We start from the raw sequence: 24,417 nt of genomic DNA, 5'->3' as shown, positions 1-24,417 counted from the left end.
ATGTATCTTCTGCCTGTCCACAGGGTATGTCATTCATTTTTGCCTGGGGCATGTAGGAAGCATTGCACATTGCAGGGGATGAGGGTAGGTGATAAGAAAGGTCAAGGCAGAACAAGGGAATGGAAAGAGATAAAAATAATCACAATTGCTAACATTGAAGAGCACTTATTCTGTGGCTGGCTTTGTTCTAAATTTTATATGCATGCATTTACTTAATTCATAAAATGAATCTAAGTATGTAGAATTACTCCATTTTACAGATGAGAAAACTAAGGCATTGAGAGGCTAAGTAACTTACCGAATGTCACACAGTTGGTAAATGGCAGAAGCAAGATTTGGTCAGGCAGCCCAGTTCCAGTGCCTATGCTCAACCATCTGTTATAAAGCCTCACTGCAGCCCCCAGCTGAGCCCTGTCCAATCAAAAACACTGCCTATCATGTTAGCTAAGCATCCAACACTCCTTCTAGAAAATTCCATTCCTGAGGACACATTCCATCTGCTCCAGGAAGATTTTCTGACCCCACAGGACTTTGCCCTTCCCTCCAGTCCCACCCAAGTTCTGTGAAGGCAATATAAAGCTTTCTCTCCCACTGATCATTTGGTTCCCCTCAGCCAACATATTTTTATTTTTCTTTCTATATTGAGACAGAGTCTCACTCTGTCACCCACGCTGGAGTGCAGTGGCGTGATCTCGGCTCACTGCAAGCTCCGCCTCCTGGGTTCACGCCATTCTTCTGCCTCAGCCTCCCGAGTAGCTGGGACTACAGGTGCACGCCTCCACACCCGGCTAATTTTTTTGTATTTTTTAGTAGAGACGGGGTTTCACTGTGTTATCCAGGACGGTCTCGATCTCCTGACCTCATGATCCACCTGTCTCTGCCTCCCAAAGTCCTGGGATTACAGGCGTGAGCCACCGTGCCTGGCCCCCTCAGCCAACATATATTGAACACGCTCTGAGTATCAGACACTGTGATAGTTACTGAGGATACAGAGATGAATCATCTCTATCCTTGACCTTCCAAGGAGCCTAGAATCTAAGAGGAAGATAAACAATGAAACAGGTAATAGCACAATGTTGTGGCAGAGGCAGGCTCACGTTACTACAGGAGAGCATTCATTCATTTTCCATTTATTGCATGTGAACTTCTCACATTTTAAGAACCTCTTTACAACACTGAAGGCAACACTATTAGCTGATTACACAGAATAATTTGTTTATATCAGGCTTAGATTTGAGGAAATATGATTGATCCAGAGTACATCTGGGTTCATTTAAAAATCAAACCATTTCACCATTTCAGACACAGTGGCACATGCCTGGAATCCCAGCTGCCTGGGAGGATGAGGCTGGAGGATCGCTTGAGCCCAGGAGTTTGAGACCAGCCTGTTTTTTTCTTTCTTTCTTTTTTTTTTTTTTTTTTTTTTTTTGAGACAGGGTTTCGCTCTTGTAGCCCAGGCTAGAATGCAATGCCGCAATCTCAGCTCACTGCAACCTCCACCTCCCAGTTCAAGCGATTCTCCTGCATCAGCCTCCTGAGTAGCTGGGATTTCAAGCACCTACCACCATGCCCGGTTAATTTTTTGCATTTTTAGTAGAGACGGGGTTTCACCATGTTGACCAGGCTGGTCTCAAACTCCTGACCTCAGGTGATCCACCTGCCTCAGTCTCCCAAAGTACTAGGATTACAAGCGTGAGCCACTGCACCCGGCCAAGACCAGCCTATTTTCTAAACCAAAAAAGAAAAAACAAATTTTTTTGAACCATGTTTTTAAAAACTCGATTGTGTTTTTTCAAAAAGAAATGGTAATTGATGAATGAATAAGGATAGAATTTTTTTTTCAGAGACTTTTTAAATTATCAGGGTTAGGTCATGGTCATAAGGAGGAAAACAGCAATAATGCCTATTAACGCTAGATATCAAATTGAATATCCTTATACTCCACGTTGATATCAAAGGGTGTGTATGTTACACCCAGAACATCTGAAGAATGAGAAATAAGCTTCTACCTCGCAGTTCCCACACAGTTAGCACATAGTGCCCTCAAATGCAAGGTAGAGGAATTGACCTGAACACGGACAAGAGCCAGCAGTGCCTGGAGTTAGAGCTGCCCCGCCTGTTTTGAGACCAGTCCCAAGCATTACTTATGTGGGCAAGTGTAGGTGCATCCCACCAAGCAGAAGGGGGCTGCCCCTTAATCCTGTGGATTTCACATACAACAGGAAAATAATGCTTGGCTTAGGACATCGTCCAAAGATGGAGCAGGGTGCCTTAGGAGATAAGTTCTGGTCTCCACAATCATTTAAACGTGCCTTGATGACCATTTGGCAGGAAAGTTGTAGAGGGATCACCAGCAGTTCTCAAGATTTAATGATTCCAGGAGACTTGAATAATATTCCCAGGAAAAATATTTATGAGTGTGTTCTATTTCAAAAAGAAAAAAACCCGAATTAAGTGGAATATTATCAATATTAAAATGTCAGACTGGTAGTTGGGAAGCCCTGGGTGGAGCCGGGGGTACTTCTCTGACACTCTGATACTAAGTGACCTTGTGATGCTTCTCAGACTCCATTTTCTCTTTAATAAAACAGAGATAATAATACTGGGATCTGACCAGGCATGGTGGCTCCTGCCTGTAATCCCAGCACTTTGGGAGGCTGAGGCGGGCGGATCACCACCTCAGGTGGTTCGAGACCAGCCTGGCCAACATGGTGAAACCCCGTCTCTACTAAAAATACAAAAAATTAGCCGGGCATGTTAGCGTGTGCCTGTAGTCCCAGCTTCTCGGGGGCTAAGATAGGAGAATCGTTTGAACCCGAGAGGCGGAGGTTGCAGTGAGCCGAGATCGCACAACTGCACTCCAGCCTGGGTAACAAGAGCGAAAGTCTATCTCAAAAAAATAATAATAATACTGGGAACTCCATACCTGCCTCTCAACAGTGAAGCAAGAATTACATGAACTAATAGTTTTGAAAGAATGTTCATATCTGTAAAGGACTCAGTTCATAAGGGAGAAAGGAACACTCACTGATCCCTGCTAAGGGCCAGGCCCCTCACTTATTGAGCCTTGTGTAATCTTCCCTTCACTCTTCCCAGTAATTGTGCGATCCCCACTGTGCAGATGAGGAAACCGAGGCTCAGAGATGACCAGTCACATGGCTGGCAGCAGAGAGAGCTAGGATTCGAAGCCAAAAAACCCCACAGTATCAGAGATCCGTGAGGTCTGTCTGTTCTGTGCCTGTGTGCCTAGTTGTACTTCTTTGTTCTAGCTGCAGAACCCAAGAAGGGAGCAGAGATTTGATAATATATATTAATCTTTTTTATCTTAATAACACAAGATACTTTATGATTTTCATAAATCATAAGGTCTTTAACGAAGACAACGTAGGGGACTTCTCTGTTACACAAGAAAAGTTGTACTACCTTGAAGCTGAAACTTTTTAATGAGATCCTGATTTTCTTCCATCATTAAGAAAGTATTGAAATTAGTCATTTATATTCATGTATCACATGGTATGTTACATGGAATTTCCAAATGTCTCTTCCTGGTTAAACCTTTTGAGAACTCTACAATTATTTATTATTACTCCCATTTCACAGATGTAGAAGCTGAGGTTCTACGATAGGGCATGCAGCTGGCTCAAGGCAGGCTGGAGGCCGCACTTCAGACTCCTGCAGTCTATGCTCCTCCATCCTCCCAGCAGCTCCCTAAAAAAGCCTGCTGTGGTCCTAAAAGTAACATGCCCAGCAGGCGCCCGTGCATGAGAGTGGAGGGCAGGACAGCTGGAAGGTTTTCCAAGGACAGATTACCTAAGATCACTTGTGCAGCATCTGTCGGTTTCCAGTTGAAGAAACTGAGGCTCAGAGGTTAAGTAACTCCTACGGTCTGTAAGATATCAAGTGTAGGAGTTAGGACTAGAGTGCAGACGGCCTGACTGCAGGACCTATACCTCAGCCACCAGAGAAAGCGCCTCTCACATGTTGGTTTCAATGTTGTAGTTTGTGTTTGCAAAGTGTTTGTGACTCTTCCTCTTCCCCTGGTCTTATAATACCACACTGCTGCCAGTGCTCTAAATACAGCTCAGTCTTATCACAGGTTTGCTTGAAATTCTTTACCGTGTCCCCATTGGCCCTCTGGTTAAATTCCAAGCATCAAAGATGTATTTATTTTACAAATAGAAAAATATAACAGGTGCAATTTTTCTTAAACTCCAAACTGTAACATGCAAGATCTGGCCTGTGTCTAATTTACACTGTCCTCACACTGCCCCCGCACCAAACTATCCCCTAAGCCAGCACATGCTGCTTCCTCTGCTTGGAATTGTTCTACCTTCCCTTCACTGCAAGATTTAGCACTGCGTCTGCCGGTAAACAACCTTCCCAGCCTAATTTAGCTTCACCTCCCATGAGGCCCTGCAGAAACCTGTCATAATCTGCCACAACATTTATCACGCTGCATTGCAAACTGACTTGTCATTTCCCCACAAGTCAGTGAGCGTCCTACGAATACATCTTTCATCTTTGTGCCCCCAGTGCCTATCTCAGTACCTGGCACACAGCAGACTCTCAACAAATGTTCATTAGTTGAATGAACAGAGGAAGAGCACACGACTTGGCCAGAATAACAGAACTGGGTTTTGAATTTGCAGTCCCTCCATTTGTTTTGCTCACTCATCAAGTATTACTACCTGTGTTTCTATCACTCTGTTTTAATCATGCATTTGTAACTCAGACTAAAAGTGACATAACATTTTATTTAGGTTTAGTTTCTTTAATTCAAATTTTGAATCTGAAATATACTCAGAAGATTTTTTTTCAAATTTAAGTACAAAACAGTGTGCCTTCCAGCTGCTCAGCTCCCTTCCCTTGAAAAACCGGGGTTGCTAGTTTCCTGTGTCCCCTTCCTGGAATGTATAATGCATATATATATATAAGCAAATACAGATAGATACATACACAGATAGATATTATATGCAAATTTTAGCATATTATACACATTGTTCAGAGTCTTTTTGTTTGCTTGCTTGTTTTTTTAGATAGAGTCTCACTCTGCCATCCAGGCTGGAGTACAGTGATGCGATCTCGGCTCACTGCACCCTCTGCCTCCTGGGTTCAAGTGATTCTCCTGCCTCAGCCTCCCAAGTAGCTGGCACTACAGGCATGCACCACCACACCTGGCTAATTTTTGTATTTTTAGTAGAGACAGGATTTCACCATGTTAGCCAGGCTAGTCTCGAACTCCTGACCTCAGGTGATCCACCCAACCCGGGCCTCCTAAAGTGCTGGGATTATAGGTGTGAGCCACTGCACTTGGCCCAGAGTCTTTTTTTTTTTACTTACTACATCTTGCAGTTCTATGTTAATTCATAAAGAGATGCTTGTGTTTTTTTTTTTTTTTTTTTTTTTTGAGACGGAGTCAGGCTGGAGTGCAGTGGCGCGATCTCGGCTCACTGCAAGCTCCGCCTCCCGGGTTCACGCCATTCTCCCGCCTCAGCCTCCGAGTAGCTGGGACTACAGGCGCCCGCCACCGCGCCCGGCTAGTTTTTTGTATTTTTAGTAGAGACGGGGTTTCACCATGTTAGCCAGGATAGTCTCGATCTCCTGACCTCGTGATCCACCCGCCTCGGCCTCCCAAAGTGCTGGGATTACAGGCTTGAGCCACCGCGCCCGGCCATGCTTGTGTTTTTTAATGGTTGTATAATATTCCATTGTATAAGCTAATAATAATTCATTTAACTAGTCCCCAATTGATGGGACATTTAGGCTGTTTCCAATCTGTTGCAGTGAATGAATGACTTTAGATAAAGTTATTTCACATGTGTATTCTTTTTTTTTTTTTTTCAAGATGAAGTCTTGCTCTGTCTCCTAGGCTGGAGTGTAGTGGTGCGATCTCAGCTAACTGCAACTTCCACCTCCTGGGTTCAAGCAATTCTCCTGCCTCAGCCTCCTGAGTAGCTGGGATTACAGGCACCCGCCACCACGCCTGGCTAATTTTTGTATTTTTAGTAGAGACAGGGTTTGATCATGTTGGCCAGGCTGGTCTCAAGCTCCTGACCTCGTGATCTGCCCGCCCCGGCCTCCCAAAGTGCTGGGATTACAGGCATGAGCCACTGCGCCTGGCCACATGTGTATTCTTATATCTAAAAAATGAAAGTTCTTTTGACACTTTTCTAAGCAACATACAATTGAATTGACAGAGTTTCAAATTAAGACTATTTCTTTTTCTAACAAAGACTCACCTGAAAATATTTTTCCAAATCCCTGAGTTTCTCTGTCTCCCTCTCCCACTCTGTGAAATGAGAAGATATTCCTTGCCCCTGAAGGCTCACGACTGTGCGTTGTTGACTCTGAAGGTTGATCCTTCTTGGCATTAAAATTCTTCCAAAAGAAGAAGCTTGACTCTCCCTTTCAATACAGTTTCTTGTTAGATTAAAAGGCTTTATAACCAGGGATTTTTTTTTAAGTTTCTCTTTTCTAGTCTTCTAACTTAGCCTCTTACTCCTTTCCATTTTTCAGGGATGAGTTTTTTTTTGTTTTTTTTTTTACTGTACCAGGCCAAATTGACTTTGTCTCCAAAATAAGAAACCCAAAAGTAAGAAAATTATTTACTTGTGTTAGCTTTTTTATGTCAGTATATATCATCAGCTACAAACACTAAGCTAACAAGTGAGAAACAAACACACAAGGTAAAAAGCCACTAAGTGAGGGAACTCAGAGGGGAATTAAAGAGAGTGCCAAAGTAGCAGATAATTAGTTGTCTCTTCTCATAGCAGGATGTGACTTTGATAACAAAGTGGAAAGGTGACTGTCACTACAGAATGAGGGTAAACCCGGAGAGACTTCCAGGACCCTTCCTGCCAGATTCCAGCTCCAGCACCAAGATGAAGCTGTGGGTCGAGCAGGGATCCAGGTGACAAAGGCCCAGATCTGGCCTCGTCAGACACACGGGGCTTACTTGGGTCACCAACTCTACCTGCCACGTTACTTTGGCACTAAGGAGCTGCTCTTCCAACACTCTAGAGAACAGCATGATTATCAGTCCTGGCTGCATATCAGACTCACCCTAGAAGCCTTAAAATGCCCCAGCTCCAGCAAGTCTGACTGTTATTATTTGGAGTTAGGTCCTGGGAATCATATTTTCTAAAACTTCTCAAATAATTCTAATGTGTAGCCAGGGTTGGTAACCACAGTTATGGAGATTACTGGGAGGAGGGATTGCAAGCAGCTTGTATGACTCAAGGAAAGAAGGAAGAAGGGATCAAATGTGATAAGAAACCAAATCTGTGGTAATCCTGAGGATGCCACAAAAGGCCTGTCTGACCCTTTGGCTCCCCTGCTTTCAATCCTGAATGTTTCCATTTGTTCTCAACATAAAGACCAAAGTCCTCAACCTGCCTTCAAGGCCATGGGGGTCTGACTCCTCCCAACCCTGTGCAGTTCTCTCAGTCTCTGCTCTAGTCACACCAGTCCTCCCTCAAGTCCTGGAGGTGCCCTGCTTCCTTCTGCTAGTTGGCCTCTGTCATGACATTCTTCTCCCCTTCCCCCAGTAAACTCCTACATACATTAGGCATTCAGCACTGCACAGATGAATGGGATAAGACCCCATGAAAATAAGCACACCCAGGAAGGTAACAGTGCTCAATGCTGCTGGTGCCAAGCCTGCCAGGCCCTGGCTTTTTTTTTTTTTTTAAAGAGACAGGGTCCAGGGTCTTGCTATGTTGCCCAGGCTGGACTCAAACTCCTGGGAACTCCTGCTTTAAGTGAATCTCCCATCTCGGCCTCCCAAGTAGCTGAGGCTACAGGTGCATATTATTATGCCCAGCCGTGCCTGGCTCTTTAAGCCTGTTTAACGCTAGTAGCAGCCTTCCTGGAGACTTAAGTAGAAACAAGTTGATGAAGAAGGAGAAGAAACCGCTAAGAAAACTGGATTCCCTTTTACCAAAGGTCGTGGACCACAGAAGTGTTTAAAGTGTTGCATTTATTGTGTCTAATGTACTCTTTGGTGTGTGTTAACCCAATAGGAAAGCGGAAATGCACTGGACTCTCAGGAAGAAGCGGGGAGACCCCTCAGAGAAACTCATCACGACGGCCAAGGTAGAGACCACTGGTTGGGGCTTTATAATCTTATAACCATAATTGTCAGATGAACTTCGCACTGTTAAAAGATGTCAATGGGAGGCCAGGTACGGTGGCTCATGCCTGTAATCCCAGCACTTTGTGAGGCCAAGGCGGGTGGATCACCTGAGGTCAGGAGTTTGAGGCCAACTTGACCAACATGGTGAAACCCTATCTCTACTAAAAATACAAAATTAGCTGAGTGCAATGACGCATGCCTGTAATCCCAGCTACTTAGGAGGCTGAGACAGGAGAATCACTTGAATCTGGGAGGCGGAGGTTTCAGTGAGCTGAGGTCACGCCATTGCACTCCAGCCTGAGCAACAAGAGCGAAACTCCATTTCAAAAAAAAAAAAAAAATGCGTAAAGTCACAGATTTTGGATTTCACCCTTAACTTCATCTTTTTCTGTTTATATCTTGTACCATGTCCTTCAGTTGGCATCCATTCAAAAGTAATTTATTTTTATACTAAATTGACAAGAGTTTGTTGTTTTGAGGATATCAGACAACAGTATATTATGGTAGCCTGATCCTGGGTTTGGCTAAGCTTCTAAGCAGGTTTCTGTTCACATGAGCTCTTACCACCTCCATTTTCAAAGCAGAGTGACACTAGCCAGGGAAACATGCTCCAGTCTTCAGATCTGCCATATCATAAATCACACATGCAGAATGTGAACACTGACAGGGCTCCAAGGGCTTGGCTAAGTGCAATGGAGGTTTTAGGCAGCACAGAACATGGCCAAACCTAAGCAATGACCAAGTCAGTCAAAACAGATTTCCTGTCTCATGACAGAAAAGCAGGCACCAGCTGGGTTGCATAAAGGTTATTCAGACCATCTTTAATGCAATGAAATATCACCACAGAAAATTAAAGAAGGCATTTTCCTGTCCTGAATGATAAACGCTAATGTTCAGAAAGGATTTCAAGTATTTGAAGAAAAAAGAGGAAGGAGTGCCAAGGAATTTTTTTTAACTATTTAAGGATCAATTTTCAGCCGGACACAGTGGCTCATGCCTGTAATCCCAACACTTTGGGAGGCCACGGCAGGAGGATCACTTGAGGTCAGGAGTCTGAGACCAGCCTAGGCAACACAGCAAGATCCTGTCTCTACAAAAAATTTTTAAAATTTCTGGGCATGGTGGCACATGCCTGCAGTCGCATCACTCCAGAGGCTGAGGCGGGAGGATCATTGGAGCCCAGGAGTTTGAGGCTGCTGTGAGCTATGCTATGATCATGCCATTGCACTCCAGCCTGGGCAAAAGAACCAGACCCTGTCTCCAAAAAATAAAAAAAAGAAGATCAATTTTCTTCCCATAGGTCTTAAGGCTAATTACCAGGATTTTTTTCCTACTCTAAATTAAGTCGTGATCTTCATGGTTAATTATAAGCAGTGAACCAGCTGCCACCTGTGGTGAGAATATCATGAGTCTTAGACTTGGTGAGAACACTTCATCCAAGTTTCCACAAGAGAGGTCAAATCAGCAACCTCCAAATCAAAGTGGCTTTGAAAAATTGCTCTGGCTTTAAATACAAAACTTTCCACTTTGGGAAGCCGAGGAGGGCGGATCACAAGGTCAGGAGATTGAGACCATCCTGGCTAACACGGTGAAACCCCGTCTCTACTAAAAAATACAAAAAGCCGGGCACAGTGGCGGGCGCCTGTAGTCCCAGCTACTCGGGAGGCTGAGGCAGGAGAATGGCGTGAACCCAGGAGGCGGAGCTTTCAGTGAGCCAAGATTGCGCCACTGCGCTCCAGCCTGGGTGACAGAGCGAGACTCTGTCTCAAAAAAAAAAAAAAAAAAAAACACTTTCCACCCCTCTACCCCTGTCGAAAATCCAGGGAAATAGTAAAATTTTAATTCTTATTTCAATTCTTGTTTATTTCCTAGGCCAGTGGTTCTCAAACTTCAATGTGCATCAGAATCACCTGTAAGGCTTGTTAAACTAAAGATTTCTAGGCCCCGCCCTCAGAGTTTCTGATTCACTAGATCTGGGTTGAGGCCTGACGATTTGGGTTTTTAGTAAGTTCTCAGGTGATTCTGATGCTGGTGGACCAGCAACCACAGTTTTGAATCACTGCCCTGGGCCTTGTTTCCAGTATGTATTTCCCTGAATTTGGCAGCAACTCAATTTAACCTGTTCTTTTAAAAACAGTAGGAGGAAATACTGGACACAGTCGCTCATGGTTCCAACCCCAGCACTTTGGGAGGCAGGAAGATCACTTAGGAGTTATTGGAGACCAACCTGGGCAATAGAGCAAGACCCCTCCCCATGCCCTGCGTCTTGGCCTCTAAAAAATTTTTTTTAATTAGCCAGGCATGGTAGTGAGGGCCTGTAGTCCTAGCTACTCAGGAGGCTGGGGCAGGAGGATCCCTAGAGCCCAGGAGTTCAAGGCTGCAGTGAGTTGTGACTGCACCACTGCACTCCAGCCTGGATGACAGAGCAAGACCCTGTCTCTAAGAAAATAAAATAATAATAATAATAGGTAGTGGGGAAGGAATTGGTGGGAAGGCACTGTTTCAGCAGCATCATTGCGATCAAGAGCACTGATTATGAAGTCTGATTCCCAGGGTTCAAATTCTAGCTCCGTTACTTACTAGCTGTGTGGCCTTGAGTAAGTTACTGAACTTCTCTGGGCATCTTTTTTCTTCCTTTGTAAAATGGGGATACTAACAGTACTGATCTCATGGGTGGTTGTGACAAAGAAGAGTTAACTATGTAATGTGCTTAGAAAAGTACCCGTCATAGGGCCTGGCGCGGTGGCTCACACCTGTAATCCCAGCACTTTGGGAGGCTGAGACAGGTGGATCACGAGGTCAAGAGATCGAGACCATCCTGGCCAACCTGGTGAAACCCCATCTCTACTAAAAATACAAAAATTTTCCAGGCGTGGTGGCATGTGCCTGTAGTCCCAGCTACTCGGGAGGCTGAGGCAGGAGAATCACTTGAACCTGGGAGGCGGAGGTTGCAGTGAGCCGAGATTGTACCACTGCACTGCAGCCTGACGACAGAGCAAGACTGTCAAGAAAGAAAGAAGGAAGAAGAAAGAAGGAAGGAAGGAAGGAAGGAAGGAAGGAAGGAAGGAAGGAAGGAAGGAAGGAAGGAAGGAAAGAAAGAAGGAAGGGAAAGAAAAGTATCTGTCACAAAGTGCTCAAGAAGGGATATTCATCTACTTTTTAAAAAGCTTTAATAGGAGACACAATTTGCTCCTTGTCAGGAGAGCCTTATTCTAAGGTAACAACCTGATTTCTTTACTTTCCCAGTCTCGGTGGCAGAAGGGGCATTGGGGGATGCATATAGTCCTCTGCTTAAGTCCAGGTGTGGGCAGCAGACCCGAAATGAATGAAGCAGCCTTCCAGCCTCTGCATTCAGTGAAGTTACTGGGACATAACTCCTTGGGACATGACAGAACCGCTTTAAGAGTCAGGAGGAGTGAGAGATTTGGGGAACCCTGCATGAGGTGCAAGGGGTCCTTAAGGAGCATCCTGGAACAATGTCAGGGGTGGGGATGAAAGGCAGGTATTGTGGAAACTCTCAGAAACCAATGAGCCATTTCCATCATTTCTGTTCTGTCAAAAAAAGGAGGCCCAGAGCCCTATTGCCTTATTCAAGAGACAGATGTGTAGTAGATAGGATGTTGGTACAACTGTTCTAACAAAGGCCAAAGTAAAGTGACTTCAAACACGATGGAAGGATTATTCCTCTCCTATGGAAAAGTCTGAGCTGGCAGGCAGGGGGTCCCTGGGGCCCCTGAAGTCTAATTCGATTGCACACATGCTTATTGGGTGGCTACTAAGTACCACCTATAGCCCCATGTGTTATGTGAGCTGCTTGAAGGCAAGAATCATGCCTTATTCAGGCCCGGTAAATGTTTCATAAATGAATGAATGAGTCAAATGAATAAATGAATGAATATGCTGAGTATTCAAGGGATTCAAAGATGACAAAACCAAGTTTCCCACCCTCAAGGCCTCACAGTGAAGACTTCAACTGCAGGCATGATGTTACCTGTGAGGAAACAGTGCCTCCCAGGGTTACTAAGGTCATAGCCCTCTAACGAGGGTGCAGTCAAGGAACCTACAGCCACCAGCCAGAACCTGCATCTTCACCATAGACCCAGAAGCAGCCAACAGGCAACAGGTGACTGATGCTGATGGGGAAGGAGGACACTGGCTCTATCAGCTTCTTGGTGAGTGTCCCAGCAGTCAATGCCCTCATTAACCCAATAAGGCTGGTCTAATTCCTGGCTGGTGTTCCAAGTCATTTCATCATAGTGCAGTCTAGACCAGAGATTTTTTTTTTTTTTTTTTTTTTTTTTTTTTGAGATGGAGTCTCACTCTGTCGCCCAGGCTGGAGTGCAGTGGCGCGATCTGGGCTCACTGCAAGCTCCGCCTCCCGGGTTCACCCCATTCTCCTGCCTCAGCCTCCCGAGTAGCTGGGACTACAGGCACCCGCCACCTCGCCTGGCTAGTTTTTTGTATTTTTTTTTAGTAGAGATGGGGTTTCACTGTGTTAGCCAGGATGATCTCGATCTCCTGACCTCGTGATCCGCCCGTCTCGGCCTCCCAAAGTGCTGGGATTACAGGCTTGAGCCACCGTGCCCGGCCTAGACCAGAGATTTTTCTAAGAACCACTTAATGTAGATCCATTCTAGCCAGCACCTGGGAACTTATTAGAAAAGAGAATCTGGGGTCTCACCCCAGACCTGCCTGTGTTATAACAAGGTCCTCAAATGATTCATATGCCCGTTGATATCTGGGAACCACTGGAATCTATTCATCGAGGAAAGTGGGTTTCAGATTCAAAAGACATGGATTCCTTTACCAGTTGTGCCTTTGGGCCTGGTTCTCTGGGCCTTGGTCTCCTTTCCCATAAACCAAGGAGGCTGTGATGGATCATCTCTAGGGCCCCATTCCATTCCGATGCTCTGGCCATCTATGAGTCGCTCAGGCTTGCACAGTGGTAGGCTGCAGATCCACGACTGGGGCCGGGCCTACTTCCCAAGCTCATCCCCAACCCCCACTTCCGGGGAAGGCCAGCCTGCCACCTTCACTGTGTCCTACATAAACCTCTGCTACCACCCAGCCTCCCTCAGGTGACAGCCTGGAAGGAGGCCATCCAGGTGCCATTTGTGAGCCCTGGCTCAGTGCAGCAACAAGTTAGAGCTCAATGGGTCAAGATGGGAGCACTACTTTGCTGTGGTGCTCCTGCATGGCATGAGGACTCCATAAACCCCTGGGCCTCTGGAGGCTTCCACTTCCTGATCTGAAAATAACAAAATTGACCTTCCAATATCGTTTCCCACTTTCTGTGATTCAATGACATTGGAACTGTTTCTGTTAAGGGGAAGAGCAGAATCCACAGTGCTACCACTGAGATAGCTCCATGGTTCAGCCTCCAGGTTCAGGCCTTCTTAATTCTTTAACCACTGACTGCCTGAATGGAAGCGTCCATTATTCACTCAACATACACTTGCTGATCCCTGCTAAGTTTCATAGCCTTCATGGTTGGATAAAACACACTCCTTACTGCAGCTCCCGCTTTGGTGGAGGAAACAGATATGTGTGCAGACAGCTCCAGTGAGTGGAGTGTGATCAGTGCTCTAAGAGAATACAGGAAGGACAACTGACCCAGACCCGGGCAGAAGGGATAGGGAGAAATGAGCTAGGGTTTCCTGAAGGAGGTGATGGCTGACATGAAGGAAGGCATTTACTGAACCTAGATTGCATTCACCCATTTGTGATGAAGACATCAAGAGAAGGCAGCAGTTCTTACTCCCTGTGTGCCAGGCACCAGGCTATGCATTTTCTGTAAAGTGCCTCATTTAACTTTTATACTAATCCTGTAAAGAAGCAGCCCTTGATATCCCTATTTGTCAGATGAGACAATTGAGGCAGAGTGGTTAAGTACCACATCCTTGGTCACAGAGCTGGGCAACAGTGAGGCTGACCTCCCCAGGCCATCTGCATAGATTAATTCTGGATGTTAACAGCTATGAAAAAAAGGGTTTGCCCCCCTCCCCAGGGGAGAAAACAGCAAGGTCCCGGGAAATCAAGATTTAAAGAAATACTACACACACACACACACACACACACACATACACATATACACAGACACACACACATATACATACACAGACACACACACAGACACATAGACACACACACACACACCCCAACTAGAGAAATATGAATGAAAAGATTCTTCAAACAGTTTTTTGGGTTTTTTTGTGTTTTTTGTTTTTTTTTTCTTTTTTGAGACGGAGTCTTGCTCTGTCGCCCAGGCTGGAGTGCAGTGGCGCGATCTCGGCTCAGTGCAACCTCCGCCTCCCGGGTTCACGCCATTCTCCTGCCTCAGCCTCCGGAGTAGCTGGAGCGCCCGCCACCTCGCCCGGCTAATTTTTTGTATTTTTTAGTAGAAACAGGGTTTCACCGTGTTAGCCAGGATGGTCTTAATCTCCTGACCTCGTGATCCGCCCGCCTCGGCCTCCCAAAGTGCTGGGATTACAGGCGTGAGCCAAGCAGTTTTTTTAAAGGGAAAAAAGGTGTGGCCAATCGGGGAGGGAAGCCAAAGTGGCCCAGCAGTGCGGCATCTGCGCCTCCACGGCGGCAGGGGCTGCGCAGCAGGCGCGCAGGGAGCAGCTCCTCTCGGGGCCAGCGGGGTTTGTGGCTTCAATAGCGCCACTCCGGGTCCCCGCGGCGTCGGAGAAGCTTCTGCCTAGCGTCTCTCAGCTGCGTGAGTCGTCCCGGCCTTACAAAAGGAGCTCCTCGCCGGTGAGCTCAAGACCCCAGGCGGGCTCTCCTCGAAAGGTCGCTTCTCCGGGTGTGTCGCCTCCTTTAGTCTTTTCTTTTCCTCTCTGTGGTTGCTTGTGATGTCTCTAACGCTGGAGCCTCCTGTGGACTCCATCCCGAGGTGGAGACTGGCAGAGCTAGAAGGGCTAAACAACTGAAAAGCAAGCACGCATAGTTGCTTTGGAGAAGGCAGGGAGGCAGGCAAACCCCTGAAGTGCCACCGAAACAATTTGGACTTTTTAATTGATACCGTTTTATTTTGGCCAGTTTTCCACTTAGGTGTGGAGAAAAGGGAAGTAATTTCCGGCATTTACTTTTTTTTTTTTTTTTTTTTTTTTTTTTTTTTTTTTTTTGACAGAGCCTTGCTCTGTTGCACAGGCTTGAGTGCAGTGGTGCGATGGTTCACTGCAACCTTCGCCTCCCAGGTTCAAGCAATTCTCCCTCCTCAACCTCCCGAGTAGCTGGGATTACAGGCACCTACCACCATGCCCTGCTAATTTTTCTATTTTTATTAGAGACGGGTTTTCGCCATGTTTGCCAGGCTGATCTCGAACTCCTGACCTCAGGTGATCCTCCCGCCTCGGCCTCCCAAACTGTTGGGATTACAGGTGTGAGCCACCGTGCTTGGCCATTCTTGGACTATGAAGCAAGACATAATGCTAGGTGCTTTATTGAATTTATTTTATCCTCACTATAACCTTAAGAGGTAAAGTGCATTATCCCTATTCCACAAATGAGGAAAATGAGGCTCAAAGAGGTTAGGTAACTTGCCCAAGGGCACACAGCCAGTAAGTGGAGAAGCTGAGAGATGAACCCAGGTTTCTATGACTCCACAGTCCTTGAATCTTTGAGTTGTGCTGCCATCCATGTGTTTCTGAGAGGAAATAGTAAAAAGTCAGGGAGACATCACGAAATTATGGCAGTATGTTTTTTAAGCCAGCATGAATCTGGGAGGTGATCTAGAAGTTCTTTTATATTATGGATGAAGAAACCTGAGGTCTACAAGTCAAGAGAATTGTGCATGACAACTAATTATTAAAACCAGGGTAACTGGAGTCTCTGCCCAGTGTTTGTGGTTATCTAGTTCAGTTCAGTTCCGTTCAGGTCAGTTTCATTTTGAAGGCTTTTCCTTGGGCAGTTTCCGGCTTCAGGAATAAACAGCTCCAGAAGGAGCAAGTGTAATGATTGCCTGACCTGTGCAAGGAAGTGAGGAGTAGCCAGTTTTGGAAAAGTTCCTCCTAACACTGTGGAGAAAACAGGGAGACCAGATGTGTGTGCCCAGGAGTCCTGGTGGTGCCACTCACCAGAATCTACAGCCTGGAAGATGGCACCATGCAAAGGTCTGGGGCTCCTTGCTCCCCACATTGCCCAGTATGATGCCTGCACAGTCACAGCACAGCACACTGCCAGGCCCTGCTATCTGCAGACCACAGTACTGGGTGCAAAATATTCTGCTAGTCCTTAGCACCTAGATGACCTAACTCTGGTACTGCTCTATCTTTCCTCTGGGAAGTATTTCAAAGTTCTCCTTCATATTGGAGGAGGAGGAAGTGGGAAGTGGTGCACCCTTAAGAATGTTTCTGGCTTACTCCTACTCAGCCCAGACTGAGGAAGTCCCCCCTCAAGGAAGTCCCCCAGAGTCCCAGAGAGCAACAGTCATCCCTTGATTCTGAAAATTCTCCTCACTTTCCAGGGAGAAAAGCTCATTTCTAACAAGAGACCTAAATTTGTCAAAACCCAAAAGCAGCTAAAACTAGAGATAAGGACAACATAAGAAAGGAAAATTATAGGCCAGGTGTGGTGGCTCACACCTGTAATCCCAGCACTTTGGGGAACCGTGGCGGGCAGATCACATGAGATCGGGAGTTCGAGACCAGCCTGACCAACATGGAGAAACCCCATCTCTACTAAAAATACAAAATTAGCCGTGTGTGGTGGCATATGCCTGTAATCCCAGCTACTCAGGAGGCTGAGGCAGGAGAATCACTTGAACCCAGGAGGCAGAGGTTGTGGTGAGCCAAGATAGCACCATTGCACTCCAGCCTGGGCAACAAGAACGAAACTCCGTCTCAAAAAATAAAAATAAAAAAAGGAAAATTATAGACTAATCTCACTTATGATCAAACATACAAAACTCCTAAATAAACTATTAACCAATCAAATTCTTAAGCTTATATTTTTAAAAGTATTAACAATATACACAACTGAATTTGGTTTATCTCAAGAATTCAAAGAGGATCTAACATATGAAAATATGTTTATAATCCACACCAACAGGTTAGTGGGGAAAAGCCTTAGGGTCATCTCAATAGATGCAAAAGGAGAAAAGTAAAATTCACCCATTCCCAATTAAAACTGATCAGACTAAGAATAGAAGAAGGCTTCTTGATTTTGACAGAGTATCCATGAAAAATCTATAGTAAATATCACACTTGAATGGTAGAACTTGAGAAGCATTCTTTATTTTATTTTATTTTATTTTATTTTTTATTTTTTATTTATTTTTATTTTATTTTTATTTATTTATTTTTTTGAGATGCAGTTTTGCTCTTGTTGCCCAGGGCTGTAGTGCAATGGCACAATCTCAGCTCACTGCAACCTCCACCTCCCAGGTTTAAGTGATTCTCCTGCCTCAGCCTCCCAAGTAGCTGGGATTATCGTTGCTTACCACCACACCTGGCTAATTTTTTGTATTTAGTAGAGATGGAGTTTCACCATGTTAGTCAGGCTGGTCTCGAACTCCTGACCCCAGGTGATCCACCCTCCTTGGCGTCCCAAAGTGCTAGGATTACAGGCATGCAGCACCACGCCTGGCCAAGAAGCATTCTCTTTAGAGACAGGACTAGGAGAAGGATGTCCTCTATCATTGATTCTATTCAACATTGTACTAGCAATGCTAGCCAGAATGGTAAAGAAACCAAAGAAAGGAAAGATGAAGGGATAGGAAGGAGGAAAATGACACTGGTATTATTTCCAGACTATATTATTACTTATATGGAAAATTCAAGGAACTGTACAGACAAGACATTAAAAGACAAACAGAAGAATTCAGCAAGATTACTAAATACAGATCAATAAACAGAAATCAATTGTGTAAAAAGCAGTGTTTGGAAACATAAAGCACAATTTAAAAATAGAATTTAAAAGTAATTGTTATTATGGAAAACTACAAGCATACACAGAGGTGAACAGAGCAGCACAATGAACCCCATATACCCATCTCTTAGCCAATATTGTTCACCTATATCTCCAACTCCTTTCTCCCATGTTATTTTGAAACAAATTTTAGGTTCACATCATTTTACTCATGGATACTTGAGAACATATCTCCCAAAGATGAGAAATGGCTTTTAACATAATCATAATACCATTATTACACCTAAAATTTAAGTAATTCTTTTTTTTTTTTTTTTTTTTTTTTTTTGAGACAGAGTCTTGCTCTGTCGCCCAGGCTGGAGTGCAGTGGCGCGATCTCGGCTCACTGCAAGCTCCGCCTCCCAGGTTCACGCCATTCTCCTGCCTCAGCCTCCTGAGTAGCTGGGACTACAGGCACCCGCCACCGCAACCGGCTAATTTTTGGTATTTTTAGTAGAGACGGGGTTTCACCGTGGTCTCGATCTCCTGAAATTGTGATCCGCCCGCCTCGGCCTCCCAAAGTGCTGGGATTACAGGCATGAGCCACCACGCCCGGCCTAGTAATTCTTTAATATAATTGAATATTCAATCAGTTTTCAAAGTTCAAATTGTCCATAATTATTATAATTGTTTTGGAATTTGCAAACCAACTGTTTGCAATTTGTTGATATGGCCTTTAAATCTCATTGAATTTATAAGTTCCCTTCCATTTCTTCTTTTTTCCCCTTTTAGTGTATTTGTAGGAAATAGGGTCACTTGTCTTGTTGAGTTTGAATCTAGACTTCGTGGATGCATCCTCATGGTGTGGTTTAACATGTTTCTCTGTCTTCCACACGTCTAGCTCCAAGTTAACATCTAGAGACTTGCTCAGATTCCGGTTTGGTTTGGTTTTTCCTTTTGGCAATCTATAAATTCAGTGCAATTTCAGTTTTAAAAATCCCCAACAGGGTTTTTGGCAGAACACGATTAGCTGGTATTAAAATTCATATAGAAAAGCCAGAAATAGCTGTCATGGTCTGAATGTTTGTGTCCCCCCAAAATTCACATGCTGAAACCTAATCACCAATGTAAAGGTATTTAGAGGTCGGGCCTCTGGGAGATGATTAAGTCATGAGGGCAGAGCCCTCATAAATGGGATTAGTGCCTTTAAAAAAGAGGCCCCAGAGAGCTGTCTTGCCCCTTTTATCATGCGAGGACACAAAAGAAGGTGCCCTCCATGAACCAGAAAGTGAGACTTCCCCCAGACACTGAATGTTCCAGCACCTTGATCTTAAACTTTCCAGCCTCTAGACCCATAAGAAATAAATTTCTGTCGTTTTTAAGCTACCCAGTTTATGGTATTTTGTTATAGCAGCCTGAAACAGACTGAGACACTAGCCAGTATAATTTTGAAGAAAAACAAAGTGGAAGTTTGCCCTGACAAATATAAAAACTTATTTTAAAGCTGTGAAAAATAAGACTGTGTGCTATTGGCTTAGAGACAGACAGAAGAGAATAGAGAATACAGAAATAAATGTGACCATGTATGGAAACTTGATATATAGCAAAAATGGCATTATAAAGGGAAATAGTGGAGAAAGGATGATCTATTATTCACTATATAATTTTGAGACAACTGGTTATGCAATTTTAAAATTCTCACCTCACAAAATATCAGGTGTATTCAGGGGCTTAATGTCAAAAAGCAAAATTTAACTTTTAGAAGAAAATATAACAGAATAGCTTTATGAATTTGGGAAAGGAAAAAACTTTTTACCTATTATTCATAACACAAACCATGAAGAAAATTATTGATAAATCTTTTTTTTTTTTTTTTTTTTTTTTTTTGAGACAGAGTCTCACTTTGTTGCCCAGAGAGTGCAATGGCATGATCTTGGCTCACTGCAACCTCTGTTTCCTGAGTTCAAGTGATTCTCCTGCCTCAGCCTTCCAAGTAGCTGAGATTACAGGTGTGCACCACCAGTCTGGCTAATTTTTGTATTTTTAGTAGAGACAGGGTTTCACCATGGTGGCCAGGCTGGTCTCAAATTCCTGAACTCAAGTGATCAGCGTGCCTTGGCCTCCCAAAGTGCTGGGATTACAGGTGTGAGCCACTATGCCCGGCCAATGAATCTGACTATATTAAAGTTTAAAGTTTTCAACAAGACAGTATAAAGTTAAAAGCCAAATTACAGATTAGAAGGAGATACCTGCAATGCATATAGCCAACAAAGGCTTAGTAACCAAAATGCAGCAGCATTTCTTCCCTCTACAAATAGGGAAAAAAAAAGACAGTCAACCCAAAGGAAAAATGAGCAAATGATATGAACAGGCAACTAACAGAAAAAGAAACCCAAATAAATGGCCATACAGAAAAAAAAAGTTCTCCCTTCCTACTAATCAGGACAATCCAAATTAAAATAAAAAGATATCATTTCATATATATCAGACCAGCAAAAGTTTAAAAGTCTATAAACATTGTTAATGAGGATATAAACTTTTAGTAATTTAGAGCAATTTGGAAATATCAATAAATTGAAGATGCATATATCCTGCAACCCAAAAAGTTCATTCCCAGGTATCCTTTAGAGAAAGTATAGATGAACAGTGACTCACCTAAAAAGGTTCACTGAAACATTCTTTATAATCACAAACAATTGGAAATAATCAAAATGGCCATCAATGGTAAAATGGATTTTAAAATGTGCATACATTCATACAATGGAATACTGTATGATAGCTGAAAATAAAATTACATGTATTAACATGGGTTAATCCCAAAAACCTTATTAAGGGTTTTTTGCCTTATTAAGCAAAATAAGGCAAGTTGAAAAAGTTATACAAATATCATTTATGTAAAATTTTAATATGGAAAATAATACTATATATTGTTTACATGTGCATTTATATGTAATACAGATATAAAAATATATATGAAGACTGATAAATATCAAATTGAAGAGACTGATTACCTCTGGGAGAGAGAGGGAAATGGGATTATATGTGCCTTAATCCATTTTGTGCCGCTATAACAGAATGCTTGAGATTGGGTAATTTATGAAGAACAGAACAGTCTCCCACAGTTCTGGAGGCTGAGAAGCCCAAGATCAAGATGCAGGTTTCTTACTGTGTCCTCACATGGTGGGAGGCAAAAAGGCAAGAGAGAGGGAACCCATTCCCACAAGCCCTTTTTATTTTAAGAGATGGGGTCTCTCTACGTTGCCCAGGCTCAACCTGAATTCTTGGGCTAACACTATCCACGGTCTCAGCCTCCCAAGTAGCTGGGACTACAGGTGTGAATCGCTGTGCCCAGCCCACAAACCCTTTTTATAGCAGCATTAATCCATTCATAAGGATGGAGCCCTCCATGACCTAAACACTTTTTATTAAGCCCCACCTCCCAACACTGCTGCATTGAATATTGAGTTTCCAACACATGAATTTTGAAGGAGACAATTCTATTCAAACTATAGTAGCATGTGATAAATGAAGTCTTGGACTGTGTCTTAAATGTTTTCTTTCTTTAGAAAATGCATGACTCTGGCTCAAGCCTGTAATCCCAGCACTTTGGGAGGCCGAGACGGGCGGATCACGAGGTCGGGAGATCGAGACCATCCTGGCTGACACGGTGAAACCCCGTCTCTACTAAAAAATACAAAAAACTAGCCGGGCGAGGTGGCGGGCGCCTGTAGTCCCAGCTACTTGGGAGGCTGAGGCAGGAGAATGGCGTGAACCCGGGAGGCGGAGCTTGCAGTGAGCTGAGATCCGGCCACTGCACTCCAGCCTGGGTGGCAGAGCGAGACTCCGTCTCAAAAAAAAAAAAAAAAAAAAAAAAAAAAGAAAATGCATGACTCAGGCCGGGCACAGTGGCTCATGCCTGTAATCCCAGCACTTTGGGAGGCCAAGGCAGGCAGATCACAAGGTCAGGAGTTCAAGACCAGCCTGGGCAACATGGTGAAACCCTATCTCTACTAAAAATACAAAAATTAGCTGAACATGGTGGCACACGCCTGTAATCTCAGCTCTTCGGGAGGCTGAGGCAGGAGAATTGCTTGAACCCAGGAGGCAGAGGTCACAGTGAGCTGAGATGGTGCCACTGCACTCCATCCTGAGCAACAGAGTGAGAGTCTGTCTCAGAAAAAAAAAAAAAAAGAAAAGGAAAGAAAAGAAAGAAGAAAGAAAAGAAGGAAAAAGAAAGAAAGAAAGAAAGAAAGAAAGAAAGAAAGAAAGAAAGAAAGAAAGAAAGAAAGAAAGAAAGAAAGAAAAAAAGAAAAAAAGGAAGGAAGGAAGGAAGGAAGGAAGGAAGGAAGGAAGGAAGGAAGGAAGGAAGGAAGGAAGGAAGGAGGGAGGAAAAAATGCATGACTCAAAGATGGCAAAATGTTAAAATTTTACAAAACTAAGTGGTAAATCCATAGGCAATGAGTACACAGTATTTTTCCTATACTGTGAATGTTTAAGATATTTTATAGACTTTTAAAAAGTAGTTAAAAGTTGTAAGTTATTATTCAAAGCACTGACTTCGTTTGTTCCAATACTTCCTAAATATCAGGTTATTTTACGAAGAGAAAAAAAATCACCCTTCTATGGCCCACATCCCAAAACTGGGAAGGTTTCCATTCTAGTCACAATGGAAGTTTCACCAATGTAGAACCTCAGCTTTTGGTCAATACAAATGCGCCCTCTGCTGGTTCTATCGTGCCCTGTCCCTGTGTTCAAAATAGTTGTGAAGAGCAGTGAAAGTCTTCAGTGAGAGTTTTTTCACAGCCAGCCATGTTAAGGAAAGAAACCCTCACAGAACTACCCTTTGACACTAAGATACTTTAATTAGCTTCTGCTCTCTGGTAATGTTACATATTATCCAAGACAAAATAAGTTCCAAGGTACAGCTCCAGTTAACCTTTCCAGTTTCCTCAACCACCTTTGCTCGTTAATAATCTTGTGCCCCTGTAAAGTCTGGAGGTTGATTTGTGAGACAGTGAACACCTCCCTGAACCTGAGTAGAAGCAGAAGAAAACCAAAGTTGCAAAGAAGCTCTTGGGTGGGGAAACCACAATCTAACATTGAAAAATAGATTAACTGTAGTATTAAGGGAATGATGCCAATGGAATAATGGGTGACCTTTTCTTTTCAAATCTTTCTTTAAAACCATGACATCTTCAAATAAACAAAACTGAGGATAAATAAATTAATTCATGCAAGAATCTACTTCTCAGAGAGAAAGGCACGAATTGAGTATTAGCGTCTTCCTTTCAAAAACAGTTTTGTGTTTTGAGGTTGGTTTTAATATTCATCTTCCCCACTGGAATGTAAGCTCCCTCAGACCAGAATCTGTGTCTGTCTGATTCAAATTGGTACAAATTGTCTGGGGAACAATTTGGCAGTAGGCATTGTGACTTCAAAACTGTACATCCTTGTGCTTTGGCTCTTCGGGTAAAGATGGCGGAGCTTTTCGCTAACTGCATTCAGCCGCTCTGGTAAACTTGTCTAGCTTGAATACACTTTGGCTGCTGTACCTGGAGGAGCCCTGTCAGTGGGAATTAAAGCTGCAAATAGCAACCGAGAAAGAACAGAAATTCATTCTGTATGATGAGCGAAGTGTACACAAAGTGGGACCAATTATCAAGCATACAGGTTTGGTGTACAGTGGCGTGGACCGAGATGTGCACAGAGCTCAAAACTAGCTCAACAATACTATCTTGTGTACCAAGTGCCCATTCCCACAGCTCACCTAGTACAGAGAGTGGCTTCTGTGATGTAAGAATGTACTCAGTCAGGTGGTGTTCGTTCATTTGGAGTTTCTTTACTTGTTTGTGGTTGGAATAAGGGACGACCATATTTATTTCAGTCAGATCCATCTGGAGCTTACTTGGCATGGAAAGCCACAGCAATGGGAAAGAACTATGTGAATGGGAAAACTTCCCTTGAGAAAAAATAAAATGAAGATCTGGAACTTGAAGATGCCATTCATACAGCCGTCTTAACCCTAAAGGAAAACTTTGAAGGCCAAATGACAGAGGATAATATAGAAGGTGGAATCTTCAACGAAGCTGGATTTAGGGGGCTTACTCCAACTGAAGTTAAGAATTACTTGGCTGCCGGCCGGGCGCGGTGGCTCATGCCTGGAATCCCAGCACTTGGGGAGGCCGAGGTGGGCAGATCACCTGAGGTCGGGAGTTCAAGACCAGCCTGATCAACATGGAAAAACCCTGTCTCTATTAAAAATACAAAATTAGCCGGGCATGGTCGTGTGTGCCTACAATCCCAGCTACTCAGGAGGCTGAGGTAGGAGAATCACTTGAACCCGGGAGGCGGAGGTTGGCGTGAGCCGAGATCACGCCATTGCATTCCAGCCTGGGCAACAAGAGTGAAACTCCTTCTCAAAAAAAAAAAAAAA

General features: G+C 43.9%; 1 protein-coding gene and 1 pseudogene across 2 annotated transcripts in view; both read left to right on the top strand.

Annotated features, from left to right (window-relative positions):
• Positions 1-24,417, top strand: part of KIAA2012 (KIAA2012 ortholog) — a 139,823-nt gene that overhangs the window by 91,334 nt on the left and 24,072 nt on the right. For both annotated transcript variants that reach the window (XM_050750808.1, XM_050750807.1), the window contains exon 15: positions 8,022-8,094. In XM_050750808.1, coding sequence (XP_050606765.1) covers positions 8,022-8,094 — 73 coding nt within the window. The remainder of the gene's footprint in view (positions 1-8,021; positions 8,095-24,417) is intronic.
• Positions 12,058-24,283, top strand: LOC126933110 (proteasome subunit alpha type-2-like; annotated as a pseudogene).

Source organism: Macaca thibetana, chromosome 12 (genome assembly GCF_024542745.1).
Source record: "Macaca thibetana thibetana isolate TM-01 chromosome 12, ASM2454274v1, whole genome shotgun sequence".
NCBI classification, from domain to species: Eukaryota; Metazoa; Chordata; class Mammalia; order Primates; family Cercopithecidae; genus Macaca; species Macaca thibetana.
The sequence above is the reverse complement of the archived record's forward strand: the minus strand, read 5'-3'. Positions and strand labels throughout refer to the sequence as shown.